This window comes from Tachyglossus aculeatus, chromosome 10 (assembly GCF_015852505.1).
Source record: "Tachyglossus aculeatus isolate mTacAcu1 chromosome 10, mTacAcu1.pri, whole genome shotgun sequence".
NCBI classification, from domain to species: domain Eukaryota; kingdom Metazoa; phylum Chordata; class Mammalia; order Monotremata; family Tachyglossidae; genus Tachyglossus; species Tachyglossus aculeatus.
In genome coordinates, this window is record NC_052075.1 from 55,803,109 (window position 1) to 55,826,504 (window position 23,396).

The window sequence follows — 23,396 nt, forward strand, 5'->3', positions numbered from 1 at the left end:
GATTTGAACCCATGACCTCTGACTCCGAAGCCCGGGCTCTTTCCACTGAGCCACGCTTATATCCACCCCAGTGCTTAGTACCGTGACCGGTACGTAGTAAGCGCTTAACAAATACCACAGTTATTATTATTATTATTATTATTATTACAGTGTTTACTACATAATGTGTGCCTAACAAGTTCCACTCGGTATTATTATTTTTGGCAGGCTGTTCCTGGTGGACTTCTAAAGTTTGGGGGGATGAGGGGAGGCAGCTGGGATGGAGGGGGAGGGCTTTGAAGGCCCCACTTAGAGATCAATTAATCAATGGATTGAGCTGGGAAGCAGCGTAACCTAGTGGAAAAGCACCGCCCTGGGATTCAGAGGACCTAGATTATAATAATAATAATAATGGTATTTGTTAAGCGCTTACTATGTGCAAAGCACTGTTCTAAGCGCTGGGGGGAATACAAGGAGATGAGGCTGTCCCATGTGGGGCTCACAGTCTCAATCCCCATTTTACAGATGAGGGAACTGAGGCACAGAGAAGTGAAGTGACTTGCCCAAGGTCACACAGCAGACATGTGGGGGAGGCGGGATTCGAACCCGTGACCTGTGACTCCCAAGCCCGAGCTCTTTCCACTGAGCCACGCTGCTTCTCAAAAACTCTTCTTAAAAATTCTAATCCTGGCTCTTCCAGTTGCCTGCCCTGTGACCTTGGTCAAGTCACTTAATTTCTCTGAGTCTCAGTTTCCTGAACTGTAAAATGGGAGTTGAAAACGTGTTCTCCCTCCTACTTAGACCATGAGCTCCACGTGGGGTGGGAAGTGTGTCCGACCTGATTAACCTGTAGCTATCTGAATGCTTAGAACAGTGCTTGACGCATAGTAAGCGCTTAACAAACTGTGCCTTGTTCTCTTCTGCCCCGCTGTCGACCCCCAGCCCACGTCATCCCCCTGGCCTGGAATGTCCTCCCTCCGCACATCTTCCTCTCTTCAAAGCCCTACTGAGAGCTCACCTCCTCCAGGAGGCCTTCCCAGACTGAGCCCCCTCCTTCCTCTCCCCCTCCTCCCCATCCCCCCCACCTTACCTCCTTCCCCTCCCCACAGCACCTGTATATATGTATATATGTTTGTACTGATTTATTACTCTATTTATTTTATTTGTGCATATTTATTCTATTTCTTTTATTTTGTTAATATGTTTTGTTTTGTTGTCTGTCTCCCCCTTCTAGACTGTGAGCCCGCTGTTGGGTAGGAACCATCTCTATATGCTGCCAACTTATACTTCCCAAGCGCTTAGTCCAGTGCTCCGCACACAGTAAGCGCTCAAAAAATACCATTGAATAAATGAATGAACCAACAAATACCATTTTAAAAATGATCAATATTTATTGAGCACTTCTGTATGCACAGCACGATACTAAGCACTTGGGAAAGTACAATACGACAGTCTGTAAGCTCGTCGTGGTCAGGGAACCTGTCTACCAACTCTGTTATAATAATAATAATAACAATAATAATATTATTATGGTACTTGTTTAGCACTTACTATGTGCCAAGCAGTGTTCTAAGTGCTGGGGTAGATACAAGTTAATCAGGTTGGACACATTCCCAACCTGAGAAGCAGCGTGGCTCAGTGGAAAGAGCACGGGCTTTGGAGTCAGAGGTCATGGGTTCAAATCCTGGCCCCACCACTTGTCAGCTGTGTGACTTTGGGCAAGTCACTTCACTTCTCTTTGCCTCAGTTACCTCATCTGTAAAATGGGGATTAAGACTGTGAGCCCCACGTGGCACAACCTGATCACCTTGTAACCTCCCCAGCGCTTAGAACAGTGCTTTGCACATAGTAAGCGCTTAATAAATGCCATTATTATTATTCCCTGTCCCACATTGGGCTCACACTCTTAACCCCCATTTTACAGATGAGGTAACTGAGGCTCAGAGAAGTGAAGTGATTTGCCCAAGGTCATACAGCAGACATGTGGCGGAGCCGGGATTAGAACCCAGGTCCTTCTGGCTCCCAGGCCAATGCTTTATCCACTAGGCAACACTGAACAGTGCTCTGCACATAGTAAGCACTTAACAAATGCCATCATGATTATTATTATTATTTCTCATAGTGTCCTCTCAAGGCTCAGTATAATCAATCAATCAATCATCAATCAATCAATCAATCGTATTTATTGAGCACTTACTATGTGCAGAGCACTGTACTAAGCGCTTGGGAAGTACAAATTGGCAACATATAGAGACAGTCCCTACCCAACAGTGGGCTCACAGTCTAAAAGGGGGAGACAGAGAACAAAACCAAACATACTAACAAAATGAAATAAATAGAATAGATATGTACAAATAAAATAAATAAATAAATAGAGTAATAAATATGTACAAACATATATACATATATACAGGTGCTGTGGGGAAGGGAAGGAGGTAAGTATAATGCAGTGTACAGAGTAAGCACTCAAATACCTAGACTGTGAGCCCGTTGTTGGGTAGGGACTGTCTCCATATGTTGCCGACTTGTACTTCCCACGCGCTTAGTACAGTGCTCTGCACACTGTAGGTGCTCAATAAATACGATTGAATGAATGAATACCATTGATTAACAGAGCTGGTAGAAACGCTTCCTGCCCACAAGGAACTTATAGTCCACAGGGCTGGGGTTTGGGGAAGGGGGGAGTCTGGAAAGACTTCCTGGAGGAGGCAGGGGAGGCCACCCTGAGCCAGTCTCTCTTTCTCTTTCACTCCCCTCCAGTTCCTGGCCTTCGACACACAGTTGCTCATGGGAAACCGCCGCTATTCCCTCAGCCCCGAAGAATATATCTTTGGAGCGCTCAATATCTACCTGGACATCGTCTACATCTTCTCCTTCTTCCTGCAGATCTTCGGCTCCAACCGCGAGTGAGGGGTCCCGCTTCTCCCCCCAGCCCCCGCCACCTCACCAAGTTCTCTCCTCCCGCCCCCCTAGTCTTCCCACCAGATACCGAACTCTGCGGCCATGACCCTGGCACCCCCTCGCGACTCGTACCCATGCTGATGACCCCCCTGCAGCTCGGGGCAGAGGGGTGGAGAGATTGAGTACCCCTCAGCCCTCCCCCGGTCGCTCCCCTACTCTGCGACCACCGGACCCCTGCCGCCTTGAGGATATTGGGGTGGGAGGGGATTCAGGGTCTCCGATGGGGACAGGGCCTTGTTTCCAGGCAGGGCAGGTGGCCACGGTCACTCTCGGGCGCCTGAGTTCTCTCTCCGGTTGAGGGTCTTGCGGGAAGTGGGGGGTCAAGGGGTGCGTCCCAGCCCCCCATTTCCGATCTTGTCCCCAGATGGATATAGACTGTTTTCTGAAGCGTTTGGGAGTTGGTGGAAACTGTCCCCATCCTCACCCACTTTTCCTCAAACGGCCTAGGCCTTGCGCCCTCAGTATACCTGCCTGTCCCTGCTCTCTCTAACCGCACTCAATGCCCCCTCAGCCTGCTCTTTGAGACCTCTCCCCTAAGGGGTCCCCCCACGCTTTGGGCACAGGGTGGCATGGCCGGCGGTGGAGACCCTCTGGCTCTCTCCTAGACCCCCCCATCTCCAGCAGGCCTGGCCAAAGGTCCTTGCTCTGCGCCTTCTGCCCGTTTATCTCCCCATCTCCCCAGTGCGGATGGCTAACTCCACCCCGATAAGCTCTGGGGGCCAGGGGCCGGGACCCCCGGGAGAGCCTTATCGGAGGCCTCCGTGCGTCAGAACCAGCGCTCGGGTCCCCACCCCGGGGCCCCACGAGGCGGAGCCGGATCCAATCATTCCCAGGCCAGTGGAAAGTTACCAGGCACAGGAGGGCCCTGGGGTTAAGTTGGGTCCCGGACACCTGGGTCCCTCCCCCTTAGGGCTGCCTCACCCACTCTCTCGGTCACCCTGGCCTTTTGGCTCCCCTCTCTGTACCCCCACCAGACCCCCAAGTCCCGTCCCCACAGCTCTGAGATGATGGGAATGGACTGACAAGGAGATCCAAAGCGAGAAGGACAAAGGGAGTGACCACCCCACATTGACCAGAGCCTGGACACCAGTTGCACAGAGACCCTAACTAGGGCTCGGAGGACAGGACAGGGAGGAAAGGGAGAGATCAGGGCCACCAGGGCCTATGGAGGCCAACCTGGGAAGACTTGCTGGGAGAGGCGGGCTTGAGTTACCCATTAGTTGGCAAAGAGGAGGGGGATAAGACTGTTCAGTGGGGGATTGGCCTTCACATCTGACCATGATCACCCTCAGGGTGGGCGCTTGGACAGCCCCCACCTCCTCCTTCCTCGGGGGGAGTGTCTCCAGGTGAAGCGGAGGCCCAGAGAGGCTAGTACACTGGCCCAACATCACTCAGCACTCAAGGCCAGAGTCGGGAAGGCGGGGACCCAATTTTCCCCGTTCCCGGTGGGCGCACTCCTTACATTTAGGGGGTACGCGAGAGGATGGAAAGGGCAGGGGGGAGGGAAGTGGCCGGAGCTGTGAAAGAGGAGCTCGGGAAACACCTGGAGGAGATTTGGAAGGAGGAAGGGGGAGGGGACAGGAATGCGGGTTTACAAGAAACAAGGTGAGGAGAAGAGGAGGGAGGGATGGTGGGGAGCCCGGAAGACCCGTCCCTAACATTTTTGGTGGAGGTGGGGCCGGGGGAGGCAGGGAAGATTTTTTTTTTCTTAGAATCAGAGGAGAGGGAAGATGGAAATCCGACCTTGGCTGCCCAGGACAGGGGTAGAGGGGTGGGGGTCACGGAGGGGGAGATAAAGAGTTTTCGGGGTACCAGGGCCCGAGACCGGGTGGGATTACTGGAGGGGATTGTAACCTTCCCACCCAAACCCCTCCACCATCCAGAATTGTTTAAAACGGTATTAGTTAAGCGCTTACTCTATGCCAAACAGGGGTAGGTACAAACAAATCCCGTTGGACACAGTCCCTGTCCCACATGGGGCTCACAATCTTAATCCCCATTTTACAGACGGGGGAACTGCGGCACAGAGAAGTGAAGCGACTTGTCTGAGGACTAATAGTGATCCCCACCAATCCCCATTTTACAGATGAGGTAACTGAGGTACAGAGAGGCGACTTGTCTAAGGTCCCACAGCAGACAAGACTTGGGATGAGATAAGAGAATCCGGGGGAAGAAATAATTATTATCACTAGTCATTCATTCAATCGTATTTATTGAGCGCTTACCGGGTGCAGAGCACTGTACTAAGCGCTTGGGAAGTCCAAGTTGGCAACATATAGAGACGGTCCCTACCCAACAGTGGGCTCACAGTCTGGAAATTATTATTAAGGAGGTGGGGGGCTGGGTCCCTACTCGTCCCTCAGCTCAATCAATCAATCAATCAGTCGTATTTATTGAACGCTTCCTGTGTGCAGAGCACTGTACTAAGCGCTTGGGAAGTACAAGTTGGCAACATATAGAGACAGTCCCTACCCAACAGTGGGCTCACAGTCTAAAAGCTCCTTATTTTCCCCTCTGTCCTTCTCAGCACTTCCAGCCCTCTTCCCCGTCCTCCTCTGCCGTAACCCCGTTCCTTCTCCCCTCCAGCCCGAACCCCCAAACCGAATGATTTGGAACCGAATTGTTGATAACCAAATAATTCTCGAATTATTTCGCAGAGGGATTTGAGTCCAAGAGTTTCCTGCCCCCGCGTGGCTGCGGGCGGTTCGTGCCGGGCCTAGTTGGAGGGCGCTGGGAGGCGAGGATTTGGGGTCCCCCTGGCCCAGCCCCCGAGCTCTTTTGTACGAGATGTTTTGTATTGGATGATCAGGATGGTGCAGGCATCACCCCCAAACCCATCCCCTCCCCTCACCCCACAGTGACTCCCCCAGATTTGGGGTCGTGACCCCTTTCCATCCCCTTCCACCATCGCTTAATGCATGATGTCTGCCGCCCCATCGCTGGCCCGGCCCCGGGGTCCGCTGAGAAACGAGAATAAAATTTGGGTGTCACCCACCTCGCCGCCTGCTTTCGGCTCCTTTTCGGGGTGAACCCCAGTTGGAGGGGCTGGGGGAGAGAACCAAGGTGTGTGGGTTCGTTTGTCTCCATGTCGCTTGCTGTGGGCAGGGAATGTGAGTATATTGTACTCTCCCAAGCACTTAGTACAGTGCTTTGCACACAGTAAGCGCTCAGTAATAATAATAATGGCATTTATTAAGCGCTTACTATGTCCAGAGCCCTGTTCTAAGTGCTGGGGAGGTTACAAGGTGATCAGGTTGTCCCACGGGGGGCTCACAGTCTTCATCCCCATTTTCCAGATGAGGGAACTGAGGCCCAGAGAAGTGAAGTGACTTGCCCAAAGTCACACGGCTGACAATTGGCGGAGCCGGGATTTGAACCCGTGACCTCTGACTCCAAAGCCCGGGCTCTTTCCACTGAGCCACGCTGCTTCTCTGTATTCTCCCAAGTGCTTTGCACACAGTAAGCGCTCAGTAGATACGTTTGAATGACTGCACGGGGGTAGTTTCTCCTCCTGTAGGTGAGAATGAATTAGAATTCACAACCAGGAGTAGATCAGTCATGCATTCATTCATTTAATCGTATTTATTGAGCGCTTACTGTGTGCAGAGCACTGTGCTAAGCGCTTGGAAAGTACAATTCAGCGGTAAAGAGAGACGATCTCGGCCCACAGCAGGCTTACAGTCTAGGAGCAGGGAGACAGACGTCAAAACAAGTAAACAGGCATCAATATAAATAAATAGAATTATAGATATATACACATATACATAAGTTTTGTGGGGCGGGGAGGGTCAAAGGGAGAAAGCCGAGGTGACGCAGAAGCCGGGGGAGCTGAGGAAAAGGGGGCTTAGTCTGGGAAGGCTTCGCAAAGTACCGTACTAAGATCTTGCCAGAGTACAATTTATTCATTGATTGATTGATTGATTCATTCATTCATTCATTCAATCATATTTATTGAGTGCTTACTGTGTGCAGAGCACTGTACTAAGCGCTTAGGAAGTACAAGTTGGCAACATATAGAGACGGTCCCTACCCAACAGCGGGCTCACAGTCTAGAAGGGGGCAACAGACTACAAGACAGAGCATATTAACAAAATAAAATAAATAGAATAAATATGTACAAATAAAATAGAGTAATAAATACCTACACACACACACACACACACACACACACACACACACACATATATATGTGTATATATATATATATATATATATATATACACAATATACCGAAACATTCCCTGCTTACTAGCTTACAGTCTAGAGGGGATTAGAGGGGTTTTTTGGGGGGGCATTTGTTAATCAATCAATCAATCGTATTTATTGAGCGCTTACTGTGTGCAGAGCACTGTCCTAAGCGCTTGGGAAGTACAAGTTGGCAACATCTAGAGCCGGTCCCTACGCAACAGCGGGCTCACGGTCTAGAAGGGGGAGACAGAGAACAAAACCAAACATATTAACAAAATAAAATAAATGGAATAGATATGTACAAGTAAAATAAATACATAAATAGAGTAATAAATATGTACAAACATATATACATATATGCAGGTGCTGTGGGGAAGGGAAGGAGGTAAGACGGGGTGGGGGGGATGGAGAGGGGGATGACTGAATGAATGATACATTTCCCCACACAGTCAGGAAGCCCCTTCTCCTTCCTTCTCCTAAAGGGGCTTCAGGCAGCCTGCAAGAGTCAACAAGTGAGCCCCCCCACCGAGGGTCAACCTGATCACCTTGTAACCTCCCCAGCGCTTAGAACAGTGCTTTGCACATAGTAAGCGCTTAATAAATGCCATCATTATTATTATTACTATAACAAGTATGCCACCAACAGGAATCAGAGCTGAGGTTTTGGAAATATATTTTTCTTCCATGACTTGGCTCATTTTGTCCTCCAACATCTTTTGAGAAGCAGCGTGGCTCAGTGGAAAGAGCCCGGGCTTTGGAGTCAGAGGTCATGGGTTCAAATCCTGCCTCCGCCACTTGTCAGTTGTGTGACTTTGGGCAAGTCACTTCTTCTAGACTGTGAGCCCACTGTTGGGTAGGGACCGTCTCTATATGTTGCCAACTTGTACTTCCCAAGCGCTTAGTACAGTGCTCTGCACACAGTAAGTGCTCAATAAATACTATTGATTGATTGATTCTCTAGGCCCCAGTTACCTCATCTGTAAAATGGGGATTAAGACTGTGAGCCCTCCGAGGGACAACCTGATCACCTTGTAACCTCCCCAGCGCTTAGAACAGTGCTTTGCACATAGTAAGCGCTTAATAAATGCCATTATTATTATTATTATTATTATCTTTGGGCCGGAGGTATTCTTAACCCCTTTCAGAGGTGGAAACCGAGGCCCAGAGAAAGTCAGCGAAACTGAGACCTGGAGATGGAAGCAGCGTTGCCCCCAGCACTTAGAGCAGTGCTTTGCACATAGTAAGCGCTTAATAAATGCCGTTATTATTATTATTAGTGGAAAGAGCCCAGTCCTGGAAGTCAAAGGACCTGGCATTCTAATCCCAGCTCTGCCACTTGCCTTCTGTGTGACCTTGGGCAGGTCACTTAACTCCTCCGTGCCTCAGTTAATAATAATAATAACAATCGTGGTATTTGTTAAGCGCCAGACACCGTACTAAGTGCTGGGGTGGATTCAAGAAATTGGATTGGACACAGTCGCTGTCCCACATGGGGCTCCCAGTCTCAAGCCCCATTTTCCAGATGAGGGAACTGAGGCCCAGAGAAGTGAAGTGACTTGCCCAAGGTCACACAGAAGACACACGGCGGAGGTGGGATTAGAACCCATGTCCTGTCTCCCAGGCCCATGCTCTATCCACTAAGCCATGTTGCAGTTCACTCATCTACAAAATGGGGACTTAATAATAATAATAATAATAATAATGGCATTTATTAAGCGCTTACTATGTGCAAAGTCAATACCTATTTTCCCTCCTATTTAGACTGTGAGCACTGGATGGGACCTGATGATCTGGTGTCTACCCCAGCGTCTAGTACAGTGCATGACACAGAGTAAGCGCTTAACAAATACCACAATTAATAATAATGATAATAATAATGATGGTATTTGTTAAGCACTTACTATGTGCAAAGCACTGTTCTAAGCGCTGGGGAGGTTACAATCAATCAATCAATCAATCAATCGTATTTATTGAGCGCTTACTGTGTGCAGAGCACTGTACTAAGCGCTTGGGAAGTACAAGTTGGCAACATATAGAGACAGTCCCTACCCAACAGTGGGCTCACAGTCTAAAAGGGGGAGACAGAGAACAAAACCAAACATACTAACAAAATAAAATAAATAGAATAGATATGTACAAGTAAAATAAATAAATAAATAAATAGAGTAATAAATATGTACAGACATATATACATATATACAGGTGATATACATATATACAAGGTGATCAGGTTATCCCACGGGGGCTCACAGCCTTATCCCCATTTTACAGATGAGGGAACTGAGGCCCAGAGAAGTGAAGTGACTTGCCCTAAGTCACACAGCTGAGAGTTGGCGGAGCCAGAATTTGAACCCATGACCTCTGACTCCAAAGCCCGGGCTCTTTCCACTGAGCCACGCTGCTTCCCATTTACTTGCTTCCCAATTACTAAGGGACTGGCACAGAGATCACCCAGCCTGCCGGTGCCAGCGTTTGAACCCAGCACCTGTATATATGTATATATGTTTGTACGTATTTATTACTCTATTTATTTTACTTGTACATATTTATTCTATTTATTTTATTTTGTTAATATGTTTTGTTTTGTTCTCTGTCTCCCCCTTCTAGACTGTGAGCCCACTGTTGGGTGGGGACCATCTCTACATGTTGCCAACTTGGACTTCCCAAGCGTGTAGTACAGTGCTCTGCACACAGTAAGCGCTCAATAAATACGATTGAATGAATGGATGAATGAACCCAGGTCCTCCGGTTCCCAGTCCTGTCTCCCCCCTGCTTCAACATGGGTTAGATTCGAACCTGCGACCGGGCGTGCAAAAGGCGAACACATTCCTCTCCCCAGCCAACCCCTCCTTCCCTCCCTCACCCCCTCCACGGCCTTGTCGTCTTTTAGCACAAAACACCGCTTTCTCTGTCCACACGCAGGAGTCCTGTGGTTTATTTCTTTATTTATTCAGGGATCTTGCCTGTGGCTGTATTTTAAGACTCTAAAAAGTCAATATGTGCGAAGACATCAATTTGAAGTTGTGTGCATTTCAGCGGAGATCGAGATACCCAGGAAGGACCCAGTTTGGTCTGGGGAGGTCTTTTTTTTGACTTTATAAAGCAAGGTAGTGTCATTGTTCGGGGCAAGAGGACTACACTGCATTAGACACCCCCACGAGAAACTATTTTTTTTTTAGTGGTATTTGTTGAGCACTTACTACGTGCCAGGCACTGTACTAAGCGCTGGGGTAGATTCAAGCTAATCGGGTTGGACACAGTCCATGTCCCAGCTCCCAGTCTTCATCTCCATTTTACTGACGAGGTAACTGAGGCCCAGAGAAATTAAGGGACTTGTCCAAGGTCACACAGAAGACAAATGGCAGAGCTGGAATTCATTCATTCATTCAATCGTATTTATTGAGTGCTTACTGTGTGCCGGGCACTGTACTAAGCGCTTGGGAAGTCCAAGTTGGCAACATATAGAGACAGTCCCTACCCAACAGTGGGCTCACAGTCTAGAAGAATTAATAATAATAATAGTATTGGTTAAGCGTTTGCTGTGTGCTACGCACTGTTCTAAATCCTGGGGTTATACAAGGCAATTCATTCATTCAATTCAATCGTATTTATTGAGCAATTACTGTGTGCAGAGCACTGTACTAAGCGCTTAGTACAGTTGTCCCACCCGGTGGCTGACAGTCTTAACCCCCATTTTACAGATGAGGTCAATCAATAAATCAATCAATCGTATTTATTGAGCTCTTACTATGTGCAGAGCACTGTACTAAGCGCTTGGGAAGTACAAATTGGCAACATACAGAGACAGTCCCTACCCAACAGTGGGCTCACAGTCTAAAAGGGGGAGACAGAGACTGAGGCCCAGAGAAGTGAAGTGACTTCCCCAAGGTCACACAGCTGACAAGTGGCGGAGGCGGGATTAGAACCCACGACCTCTGACTCCCAAGCCCGGGCTCTTTTCTTTCTTTCTTTCTTTCTTTCTTTCTTTCTTTCTTTCTTTCTTTCTTTCTTTCTTTCTTTCTTTCTTTCATTCATTCATTCATTCATTCATTCATTCATTCTCTAATGAACGCGTCAGTCTGCGCATGCGCAACGGCCCCCACCCCCTCCCGAATGGACGCCATTCAGTCTGCGCATGCGCACCCCCCTCGCCGGAACTGTCGCGCCGCGGCTTCCGGGTCCGCAGGGACGGCGAAGAGGGACGGACCGGCGGGGAAAAGATGGCGGCGCCCATGGGGCGGCCGGTGGCGGCGATGCCGGAGAAGGAGGAGGAGGATGAAAAGGAGCAGGAGGCCGGATTCGGGTCGTGGGAGCCCAGCGGCGCCGCCCCGTACGGGAATTTCCCCCAGTACAGCCGGTTCCACCCACCGGAAGCGCGGATCGGGCTCCTTCCGGCCGGGCTGCTGCAGCAACTCTTCCCCGCCGCCCGGGCGGCCGCCACTGCGCCTGCGCCGCTGCTGCTGGGCCTCGACGTGGGCTGCAACTCTGGGGTCAGTGATGGGCCTCACCCTTCTCATTCAGTCATTCCTTCCGTCCCTCTAGGGATGTTTGTACAGACTAATTACTCCATTTATTTATTTATTTATTCATTCATTTATTCATTTATTTATTTATCTATCTATCTATTTATTTATTTCACTTGTACATATCTATTCTGTTTATTTTATTTTGTGAATATGTTTGGTTTTGTTGTCTGTCTCCCCCTTCTATCAATCAATCAATAGTAATAATAATAATGGCATTTGTTAAGCGCTTACTATGTGCCAAGCACTGTTCTAAGCGCTGGGGGGAGATACAAGGTGATCAGGTTGCCCCACGTGGGGCCCCCAGTCTTAAGCACTGAAGCAGCGTGGCTCAGTGGAAAAGAGCCCGGGCTTTGGAGTCAGAGGTCGTGGGTTCAAATCCCGGCTCTGCCAACTGTCAGCTGTGTGACTTTGGGCAAGTCACTTCTCTGGGCCTCAGTTCCCTCATCTGTAAAATGGGGATTAAAACTGTGAGCCCCCTGGGACAACCTGATAACCTTATAACCCCCAGCGCTTAGAACAGCGCTTTGCACATAGTAAGCGCTTAATAAATGCCATTATTATTATTATTATTAAGCGCTTACTATGTGCAAAGCACTGTTCTAAGCGCTGGGGGGATACAAGGTGATCAGGTTGTCCCACGTGGGGCTCACAGGCTTAAGCACCGAAGCAGCGTGGCTCAGTGGAAAAGAGCCCGGGCTTTGGAGTCAGAGGTCAAGGGTTCAAATTCCGGCTCTGCCCATGTCAGCTGTGTGACTTTGGGCAAGTCACTTCACTTCTCTGGGCCTCAGTTCCCTCATCTGTAAAATGGGGATGAAGACTGCGGGCCCCCCGTGGGACAACCTGATTACCTTGTAACCTCCCCAGCGCTTAGAACAGTGCTTTGCACATAGTAAGCGCTTAATAAATGCCATTATTATTATTATTATTAATCCCCGTTTTACAGATGAGGGAACTAAGGCTCAGAGAAGTGAAGTGACTTGCCCAAGGTCCCACAGCAGACATGTGGCGGAGCCGGGATTGGAACCCATGACCTCTGGCTCCAAAGCCCGGGCTCTTTCCACTGAGCCACGCTGTCTCAATCGTATTTATTGAGCGCTTACTGTGTGCAGAGCACTGGAACTAAGCGCTTGGGAAGTCCAAGTTGGGAACATCTAGAGACGGTCCCTACCCAACAGCGGGCTCACAGTCTAAAAGGGGGAAACAGAGAACAAAACCAAACATACTAATAAAATAAATAGAATAGGTATGTACAAGTTAAATAAATAAATAGAGTAATAAATCTGTACAAACATATACACATATATACAGGTGCTGTGGGGAAGGGAAGGAGGTAAGACGGGGAGGGTGGAGAGGGGGATGAGGGGGAGAGGAAAGAGGGGGCTCAGTCTGGGATGGCCTCCTGGAGGAGGTGAGCTCTCAGTAGGGCCTTGAAGGGAGGAAGAGACTGAGCCCACTGTTGGGTAGGGACCGTCTCTATATGTTGCCAACTTGGACTTCCCAAGTGCTTAGTACAGTGCTCTGCACACAGTAAGCGCTCAATAAATACGATTGATTGATTCCCCACAGCACCTATATGTATGTATATATGTTTGTACATATTTATTACTCTATTTTACTTGTACATATCTATTCTATTTATTTTATTATGTTAATATGTTTGGTTTTGTTCTCTGTCTCCCCCTTCTAGACTGTAAGCCCACTGTTGGGTAGGGACTGTCTCTATATGTTGTCAACTTGGACTTCCTAAGCGCTTAGTACAGTGCTCTGCACACAGTAAGCACTCAATAAATACGATTGATTGATTGTCATTCATTTATTCGAGAGGCATTCATTCACTCATTCAATCATATTCATTCATTCAGTCGTATTTATTGAGCCCTTACTGTGTGCAGAGCACTGTACTAAGTGCTTGAGAAGTCCAAGTCGGCAACATCTAGAGACGGTCCCTACCCAACAGCGGGCTCACAGTCTAGAAGGGGGAGACAGACGACAAAACAAAACATATTAACAAAATAAAATAAATATGTACAAATAAAATAAATAAATTGAGTAACAAATTTATTGAGCGCTTACTGTGTGCAGAGCACTGGACTAAGCGCTTGGGAAGTCCAAGTCGGCAACATCTAGAGACGGTCCCTACCCAACAGCGGGCTCACAGTCTAGAAGGGGGAGACAGACAACAAAACAAAACATATTAACAAAATAATATAAATATGTACAAATAAAATAAATAAATGGAGTAACAAGTTTATTGAGCGCTTACTGTGTGCAGAGCACTGGACTAAACGCTTGGGAAGTCCAATTCGGCAACATCTAGACACGGTCCCCACCCAGCAGCGGGTTCACAGTCAAGAAGGGGGAGACGAACAACAAAACAGAACATATTAACAAAATAAAATAAATAGAATAAATATGTACAAAGAAAATAAATAAATAAATGGAGTAACAAATTTATTGAGCGCTTACTGTGTGCAGAGCACTGGACTAAGCACTTGGGAAGTCCAAGTCGGCAACATCTAGAGATGGTCCCTACCCAACAGCGGGCTCACAGTCTAGAAGGGGGAGACAGACAACAAAACATATTAACAAAGTAAAATAAATAGAATAAATATGTACAAATAAAATAAATATATGGAGTAATAAATTTATTGAGCGCTTACTGTGTACAGAGCACTGTACTAAGCGCTTGGGAAGTATAAGTCGGCAACGTCTAGAGACGGTCCCTACCCAACAGTGGGCTCACAGTCTAGAAGGGGGAGACAGACGACAAAACAGAACATATTAACAAAATAAAATAAATAGTATAAATATGTACAAATAAAAAAAAAAATAAGTGGAGTAACAAATTTATTGAGCGCTTACTGTGTGCAGAGCACTGGACTAAGCGCTTGGGAAGTACAAGTCAGCAACGTCTAGAGACGGTCCCTACCCAACAGCTGGCTCACAGTCTAGAAGGGGGAGACAGACAACAAAACAGAACATATTAACAAAATAAAAATAAATAGAATAAATATGTACAAATAAAATAAATAACTAAGTGGAGTAACAAATTTATTGAGCGCTTACTAGTCTCAATCAATCAATCAATCGTATTTATTGAGCGCTTCCTGTGTGCAGAGCACTGGACTAAGCGTTTGGGAAGTCCAAGTTGGCAACATATAGAGACGGTCCCTACCCAACAGTGGGCTCACAGTCTAGAAGAAGTGAAGTGACTTGCCCAAAGTCACCCAGCTGACAATTGGCAGCGCTGGGATTTGAACCCATGACGTCGAACTCCAAAGCCCGGGCTCTTTTCCACTGAGCCACGCTGCTTCAGGATAGAGAAGCAGCGTGGCTCAGTGGGAAGAGCCCGGGCTTTGGAGTCAGGGGTCGTGGGTTCGAATCCTGACTCCGCCACAAGTCTGCTGTGTGACCTTGGGCAAGTCACTTCGCTTCTCTGAGCCTCAGTTACCTCATCTGTAAAAACGGGGATTAAGACTGTGAGCCCCACGTGGGACAACTTGATCACATTGTATCCCCCCAGCGCTTAGAACAGTGCTCTGCACATCGTAAGCGCTCAACAAATGCCATCATCATCATTATTATTATTATTATTATTATTATTATTATTATTATTATTATCATTATTATTACCGTACTAAATGCCTGGGAGAGTACAGACTGTGAGCCCACTGTTGGGTAGGGACTGTTGCCAACTTGGACTTCCCAAGCACTTAGTCCGGTGCTGTGCACACAGTAAGTGCTCGATCAATACGATTGATTGATTGATTGATTGATTGATTGATTACAGAGCTCGGGCGAGTCCAGTAGTGCCATTCCTTGCCCACAACCAGCTTCCCTCCCGTTGTGCCTTAGGAGCTGAGCATGGCCCTGTACCGCCACTTGACCGTCTCTCTATGTTGCCAACTTGGACTTCCCAAGCGCTTAGTCCGGTGCTGTGCACACAGTAAGCGCTCAATCAATACAATTGATTGATTGATTGATTACAGAGCTCGGGCGAGTCCAGTAGCGCCATTCCCTGCCCACAACCAGCTTCCCTCCCGTTGTGCCTTAGGAGCTGAGCATCGCCCTGTACCGCCACTTGACCGTCTCTCTATGTTGCCAACTTGGACTTCCCAAGCGCTTAGTCCGGTGCTGTGCACACAGTAAGCGCTCAATCAATACGATTGATTGATTGATCGATTGATTGATTACAGAGCTCGGGCGAGTCCAGTAGCGCCATTCCCTGCCCACAACCAGCTTCCCTCCCGTTGTGCCTTAGGAGCTGAGCATTGCTCTGTACCGCCACTTGACCGTCTCTCTATGTTGCCAACTTGGACTTCCCAAGCGCTTAGTCCAGTGCTGTGCACCCAGTAAGCGCTCAATCAATACAATTGATTGATTGATTGATTACAGAGCTCGGGCGAGTCCAGTAGCGCCATTCCCTGCCCACAACCAGCTTCCCTCCTGTTGTGCCTTAGGAGCTGAGCACGGCCCTGTACCGTCACTTGACTGTCTCTCTATGTTGCCAACTTGGACTTCCCAAGCGCTTAGTCCGGTGCTGTGCACACAGTAAGCGCTCAATCAATACGATTGATTGATTGATCGATTGATTTATTACAGAGCTCGGGCGAGTCCAGTAGCGCCATTCCCTGCCCACAACCAGCTTCCCTCCCGTTGTGCCTTAGGAGCTGAGCGTGGCCCTGTACCGCCACTTGACCGTCTCTCTATGTTGCCAACTTGGACTTCCCAAGCACTTAGTCCAGTGCTGTGCACAGAATAAGCGCTCAATCAATACGATTGATTGATTACAGAGCTCGGGCGAGTCCAGTAGCGCCATTCCCTGCCCACAACCAGCTTCCCTCCCGTTGTGCCTTAGGAGCTGAGCGTGGCCCTGTACCGCCACTTGACCGTCTCTCTATGTTGCCAACTTGGACTTCCCAAGCGCTTAGTCCGGTGCTGTGCACACAGTAAGCGCTCAATCAATACGATTGATTGATTACAGAGCTCGGGCGAGTCCAGTAGCGCCATTCCCTGCCCACAACCAGCTTCCCTCCCGTTGTGCCTTAGGAGCTGAGCATCGCCCTGTACTGCCACTTGACCGTCTCTCTATGTTGCCAACTTGGACTTCCCAAGCGCTCAGTCCGGTGCTGTGCACACAGTAAGCGCTCCATCAATACCATTGATTGATTGATTACAGAGCTCGGGCGAGTCCAGTAGCGCCATTCCCTGCCCACAACCAGCTTCCCTCCCGTTGTGCCTCAGGAGCTGAGCGTCGGCCTGTACCGCCACTTGACCGTCTCTCTATGTTGCCAACTTGGACTTCCCAAGCGCTCAGTCCGGTGCTGTGCACACAGTAAGCGCTCCATCAATACCATTGATTGATTGATTACAGAGCTCGGGCGAGTCCAGTAGCGCCATTCCCTGCCCACAACCAGCTTCCCTCCCGTTGTGCCTCAGGAGCTGAGCGTCGGCCTGTACCGCCACTTGACCGTCTCTCTATGTTGCCAACTTGGACTTCCCAAGCGCTCAGTCCGGTGCTGTGCACACAGTAAGCACTCCATCAATACAATTGATTGATTGATTACAGAGCTCGGGCGAGTCCAGTAGCGCCATTCCCTGCCCACAACCAGCTTCCCTCCCGTTGTGCCTTAGGAGCTGAGCGTGGCCCTGTACCGCCACTTGACCGTCTCTCTATGTTGCCAACTTGGACTTCCCAAGCACTTAGTCCAGTGCTGTGCACAGAATAAGCGCTCAATCAATACGATTGATTGATTACAGAGCTCGGGCGAGTCCAGTAGCGCCATTCCCTGCCCACAACCAGCTTCCCTCCCGTTGTGCCTTAGGAGCTGAGCGTGGCCCTGTACCGCCACTTGACCGTCTCTCTATGTTGCCAACTTGGACTTCCCAAGCGCTTAGTCCGGTGCTGTGCACACAGTAAGCGCTCAATCAATACGATTGATTGATTACAGAGCTCGGGCGAGTCCAGTAGCGCCATTCCCTGCCCACAACCAGCTTCCCTCCCGTTGTGCCTCAGGAGCTGAGCGTCGGCCTGTACCGCCACTTGACCGTCTCTCTATGTTGCCAACTTGGACTTCCCAAGCACTCGGTCCGGTGCTGTGCACACAGTAAGCGCTCAATCAATACAATTGATTGATTGATTACAGAGCTCGGGCGAGTCCAGTAGCGCCATTCCCTGCCCACAACCAGCTTCCCTCCCATTGTGCCTTAGGAGCTGAGCGTCGGCCTGTACCGCCACTTGACCGTCTCTCTATGTTGCCAACTTGGACTTCCCAAGCGCTCGGTCCGGTGCTGTGCACACAGTAAGCGCTCAATCAATACAATTGATTGATTGATTACAGAGCTCGGGCGAGTCCAGTAGCGCCATTCCCTGCCCACAACCAGCTTCCCTCCCGTTGTGCCTTAGGAGCTGAGCGTGGCCCTGTACCGCCACTTGACCGTCTCTCTATGTTGCCAACTTGGACTTCCCAAGCGCTCAGTCCGGTGCTGTGCACGCAGTAAGCGCTCCATCAATACGATTGATTGATCGATTGATCACAGAGCTCGGGCGAGTCCGGTAGCGGCATTCCCTGCCCACAACCAGCTTCCCTCCCGTTGTGCCTTAGGAGCTGAGCGTGGCCCTGTACCGCCACTTGACGGCCCCTCCGGCGGCGGGCACGGGCCCCGGCCCCGACCTGCGCCTCCTGTGCTGCGACATCGACGCGGGGCTGGTGGAGCGGGCCCGGCGGGCCTGCCCCTTCCCGGGGGCCCTGTCCTTCGTGCGGCTGGACATCATGGACCCCGCGGCCCGCGAGCCGGCGCTGGCCTCCTTCCTGGCCCGCCACGGCCGCCGGGCCTTCGACCTGGGCTTCTGCATGTCGCTGACCATGTGGGTCCACCTGCGCCACGGGGACGCGGGCCTGCGGGCCCTGCTGGCCCGGCTGGCCTCCCTCTGCCGCTTCCTCCTGGTGGAGCCGCAGCCCTGGCGCTGCTACCGGGCGGCCGCCCGCCGCCTCCGCCGCCTGGGCCGCCGGGACTTCGACCACTTCGGCTCGCTGGCCATCCGCGGCGACATGGCCCAGAGCGTGGCCCGGATCCTCACCGGGGAGCTGGGCATGGAGCTCCACAGCTGCTTCGGGACCACCCCCTGGGACCGCAGCCTCCTGCTCTTCCGGGCCACCTCCTGACGCCGGCCCGCGGCCTCGGTTGGTCCCGCCGGGCGACGGACGCCGGCCTTCTCCCTCCCGCGGGGACGGAGGGGCGGATCGGGACCCCGGGGAGTGGGAGCTGGGACCCCCCGAGCTCCCCCTCACCTCGCGGAGGTGAGGAGGCCGGGCTTCAGGGTGATGGAGCGCTTACTGTGCGCAGAGCACTGGACTGAGCGCCTGGGAGAGGACAGCAGAACAATAAACAGGCACATTTCCTGCCAACAACGAGCTGACAGCTTTCTTAATCCATCCATCGTATTTGTGGAGCCCTTACTGTGTGCAGAGCACTGGACTAGGTGCTTGGGGGGAGTCCAAGTCGGCGACGTCTGGAAACGGTCCCTACCCAACAGCGGGCTCACGGTCTAGATGGGGGAGACAGAGAACAAAACCAAACATATTAACAAAATAAAATAAATAGAATAGATATGTACAAGTGAAATAAATAGAGTAATAAATATGTACAAACGTATGTACAGGTGCTGTGGGGAATCAATCAATCAATCGTATTTATTGAGCGCTTACTGTGTGCAGAGCACTGGACTAGGCGCTTGGGAAGGACAAGTCGTCGACATCTAGAGACGGTCCCTACCCAACGGCGGACTCACGGTCTATAAGGGGGGAGACAGAGAAAAAAACCAAACATATTAACAAAATAAAATAAATAGAATCGATATGTACAAGTAAAATAAATAAATGGAGTAATAAGTATGTACAAACATATATACAGGTGCTGCGGGGAATCAATCAATCGTATTTATTGAGCGCTTACTGTGTGCAGAGCACTGGACTAGGCGCTTGGGAAGTCCAAGTCGGCAACATCTAGAGACGGTCCCTATCCAACAGCGGGCTCACAGTCTAGAACGGGAAGACAGAGAACAAAACCAAACATATTAACAAAATAAAATAAATAGAATAGATATGTACAAGTGAAATAGAGTAATAAATATGTACAAACATATGTACAGGTGCTGTGGGGAATCAATCAATCAATTGTATTTATTGAGCACTTACTGTGTGCAGAGCACTGGACTAGGCGCTTGGGAAGGACAAGTCGTCAACATCTAGAGACGGTCCCTACCCAACAGCAGGCTCACGGTCTAGAAGGGGGGAGACAGAGAAAAAAACCAAACATATTAACAAAATAAAATAAATAGAATAGATATGTACAAGTAAAATAAATAAATAAATGGAGTAATAAATATGTACAAGCATATATACAGGTGCTGTGGGGAATCAATCAATCGTATTTATTGAGCGCTTACTGTGTGCAGAGCACTGGACTAGGCGCTTGGGAAGTCCAAGTTGGCAACATATAGAGACGGTCCCTACCCAACAGTGGGCTCACGGTCTAGAAGGGGGAGACAGACAACAAAACCAAACATATTAACAAAATAAAATAAATAGAATAGATATGTACAAGTGAAATAAATAGAGTAATAAATGGTATTCGTTAAGCGCTTACTGTGTGCCAGGCACCGTACTAAGCTCTGGGGTACATTCAAGACTTAATGATGTGCATTTAGCTTTAATTCTATTTGTTCTGACGACTTGACACCTGTCCACGTTTTGTTTTGTTGTCCGTCTCCCCCTTCTAGATGGTGAGCCCGTTGTTGGGGAGGGACCGTCTCTATATGTTGCCGACTTGTACTTCCCAAGCGCTTAGCACAGTGCTCTGCACACAGTAAGCGCTCAATAAATACAATTGAATGAATGAAAGTGGCAGAGCTGGGATTAGAACCCAGGACCTTCCGACTCTCAGGTTCTATCCACTACACCATGTTGCTTCTCTATAGGGGGCTTTGCGGTGTAGAGCATGGGAGTAAGAAGGTGCTGGGTTCTAATCCTGCCTCTGCTACGTGATCTTGGGCAAGTCACTTCTCTGGGCTTCAGTTCCCTCATCTGGAAAATGGGGATTAAGAGCGTGAGCCCCATGTGGGACAGGGACTGCGTCCAACCTTATTACCTTGGATCTCCCCCAGTGCTTTTGGCACTTAGTAAGTGCTCAACAAGTATCGTAATTATGTATTATTATTCAGCACCTTTTCACAGTACTCTGCAGCACCTTTTTTTTTAAAAAAAAAATGGTATTTGTTAAGCACTTACTATGTTCCAGGCACAGTTCTAAGCGCTGGAGTAGATACAAGGTAATCAGGTTGGACATTGTCCCTGCCCCACATGGGGCTTTCAATCTTAATCCCCATTCGGCAGATGAGGTAACAGACCCAGAGAATAATAATAAGAAAAAAATGATGATGGTATTCATCATTACTATGTGCTGAGCACTGTACTAAGCGCCGGGATGGATACAAGCAAATCAGGTTGGACACAGGCCCTGTCCCACGTGGGGCTCACAATCTCGTGGCTCAGTGGAAAGAGCAAAGGTTTGGGAGTCCAACTTGTACTTCCCAAGTGCTTAGTACAGTGCTCTGCACACAGTAAGCGCTCAATAAATATGATTTTATTTTGTTAGTATCTTTGGTTTTGTTCTCTGTCTCCCCCTTTCAGACTGTGAGCCCACTGTTGGGTAGGGACTGTCTCTATATGTTGCCAACTTGGACTTCCCAAGTGCTTAGTACAGTGCTCTGCACGCAGTAAGCGCTCAATAAATACAATTGAATGAATGAGTCAGAGGTCATGGGTTCTAATCCCAGCTCTGCCATTTGTCAGCTGTGTGACTTTGGGCAAGTCACTTCACTTCTCTGGGCCTCAATGACCTCATCCGTAAAATGGGGATTAAGACAGTGAGCCCCAGGTGGGACAACCTGATTACCTTGTATCCCCTCCCCTCACCAGCGCTTTGAACAGTGCTTGGCACATAGTAATAATAATAATAATAATAATGGCATTTGTTAAGTGCTTACTATGTGCAAAGCACTGTTCTAAGCACTGGGGGGATACAAGGTGATCAGGTTATCCCACATGGGGTCCACAGTCTTAATCCCCATTTTACAGATGAGGTAACCGAGGCTCAGAGAAGTTAAATGACTTGCCCAAGGTCACACAGCAGACACGTGGCGGAGCCGGGATTAGAACCCACGACCTCTGACTCCCAAGCCCGTGCTCTTTCCACTAAGCCACGCTGCTAAGCGCTTAACAAATGCCATCATTATTATTATTAGCTCACTCCCCATTTTTAAAGATGAGGTGACTGAGGCCCAGAGAAGGAAAGTGACTTGCCCAAGGTCTCACCGCAGACAAGTGGATTAGAACTATGTACTTCCCAAGCGCTTAGTACAGTGCTCTGCACACAGTAAGCGCTCAATAAATACGATTGATTGAATAAATACGATTGAATGAATTAGAACCCAGGTCCTGAGTCCCAGGCCCTGGCTTTACTAGGTCTCGCTGCTTTTCCAGAGCGCTCCGGCAGGGGGCGCTGCGGGAACGTTCTCTTGGGCTTCCGGCAGAGGGCGCTGCGGCACGTTCTCTTAGGCCTCCGGCAGGGGGCGCTGCGGCACGTTCTCTCGGGCTTCCGGTTGGGGGCGCTGCGGCGCATTCTCGTAGGCTTCCGGCAGGGGGCGCTGCGGTACGTTCTCTTGGGCCTCCGGCAGGGGGCGCTGCGGCGCGTTCTCGTAGGCTTCCGGCAGGGGGCGCTGCGGCGCGTTCTCGTAGGCTTCCGGCAGGGGGCGCTGCGGCGCGTTCTCTTAGGCCTCTGGCAGGGGGCGCTGCGGGCACGTTCTCGTGGGCCTCCGGCAGGGGACGCTGCGGCACGTTCTCTTAGGCCTCCGGTTGGGGGCGCTGCGGCGTGTTCTCGTAGGCCTCCGGCAGGGGGCGCTGTGGCACGTTCTCTTAGGCCTCCGGCAGGGGGCGCTGCGGCACGTTCTCTTGGGCCTCCGGTTGGGGGCGCTGCGGGCACGTTCTCTTAGGCCTCCTGCAGGGGGGCGCTGCGGCACGTTGTCTTAGGCCTCCGGTTGGGGGCGCTGCGGCACGTTCTCTTAGGCCTCCGGCAGGGGGCGCTGCGGCACGTTCTCTTGGGCCTCCGGCAGGGGGCGCTGCGGCGCGTTCTCTTAGGCCTCCGGCAGGGGACGCTGCGGCACGTTCTCTTAGGCCTCCGGTTGGGGGCGCTGCGGCGTGTTCTCGTAGGCCTCCGGCAGGGGGCGCTGTGGCACGTTCTCTTAGGCCTCCGGCAGGGGGCGCTGCGGCACGTTCTCTTGGGCCTCCGGTTGGGGGCGCTGCGGGCACGTTCTCTTAGGCCTCCTGCAGGGGGCGCTGCGGCACGTTGTCTTAGGCCTCCGGTTGGGGGCGCTGCGGCACGTTCTCTTAGGCCTCCGGCAGGGGGCGCTGCGGCACGTTCTCTTGGGCCTCCGGCAGGGGGCGCTGCGGCACGTTCTCTTAGGCCTCCGGCAGGGGGCGCTGCGGCACGTTCTCTTGAGCCTCCGGCAGGGGGCGCTGCGATGTCTTCTCCCCGCGGTCCGGCAGGGGGCGCTGTTGCCCCACACAACCGCACCTCGGGGCTCCTCTGAGCCTGGGATGGGGGAGGGAAAGGGTCATCATCATCATCATCATCAACCGTATTTATTGAGCGCTTACTATGTGCAGAGCACTGTACTAAGCG

General features: G+C 50.3%; 2 protein-coding genes across 3 annotated transcripts in view; both read left to right on the forward strand.

Moving 5' to 3' along the window:
• The window catches only part of FAIM2 (Fas apoptotic inhibitory molecule 2), a 41,933-nt gene extending 37,021 nt beyond the window's left edge, over window positions 1-4,912 (forward strand). For both annotated transcript variants that reach the window (XM_038752463.1, XM_038752464.1), the window contains exon 12: window positions 2,740-4,912. In XM_038752463.1, the coding sequence (XP_038608391.1) occupies window positions 2,740-2,889 (150 nt within the window). In that variant the 3' untranslated portion in view covers window positions 2,890-4,912. The remainder of the gene's footprint in view (window positions 1-2,739) is intronic.
• A 6,435-nt stretch (window positions 4,913-11,347) lies between these two features.
• BCDIN3D (BCDIN3 domain containing RNA methyltransferase) lies at window positions 11,348-19,044 on the forward strand. Its single transcript, XM_038752465.1, has 2 exons — window positions 11,348-11,618; window positions 18,260-19,044. Exons 1-2 carry the CDS (start codon window positions 11,349-11,351, stop codon window positions 18,818-18,820), a joined length of 831 nt encoding a protein of 276 aa, XP_038608393.1. The 5' UTR covers window position 11,348; the 3' UTR covers window positions 18,821-19,044.
• Window positions 19,045-23,396: the final 4,352 nt, after the last annotated feature.

What these genes read in the sequence shown, in the direction of transcription:
- BCDIN3D (XM_038752465.1), top strand. Translation starts at nt 11,349, where the DNA reads ATGGCGGCGCCCATGGGGCGGCCGGTGGCGGCGATGCCGGAGAAGGAG. An exon ending in ACGTGGGCTGCAACTCTGGG is followed by an intron (nt 11,619 to 18,259) that starts GTCAGTGATGGG and finishes GTTGTGCCTTAG; the next exon opens with GAGCTGAGCGTGGCCCTGTA.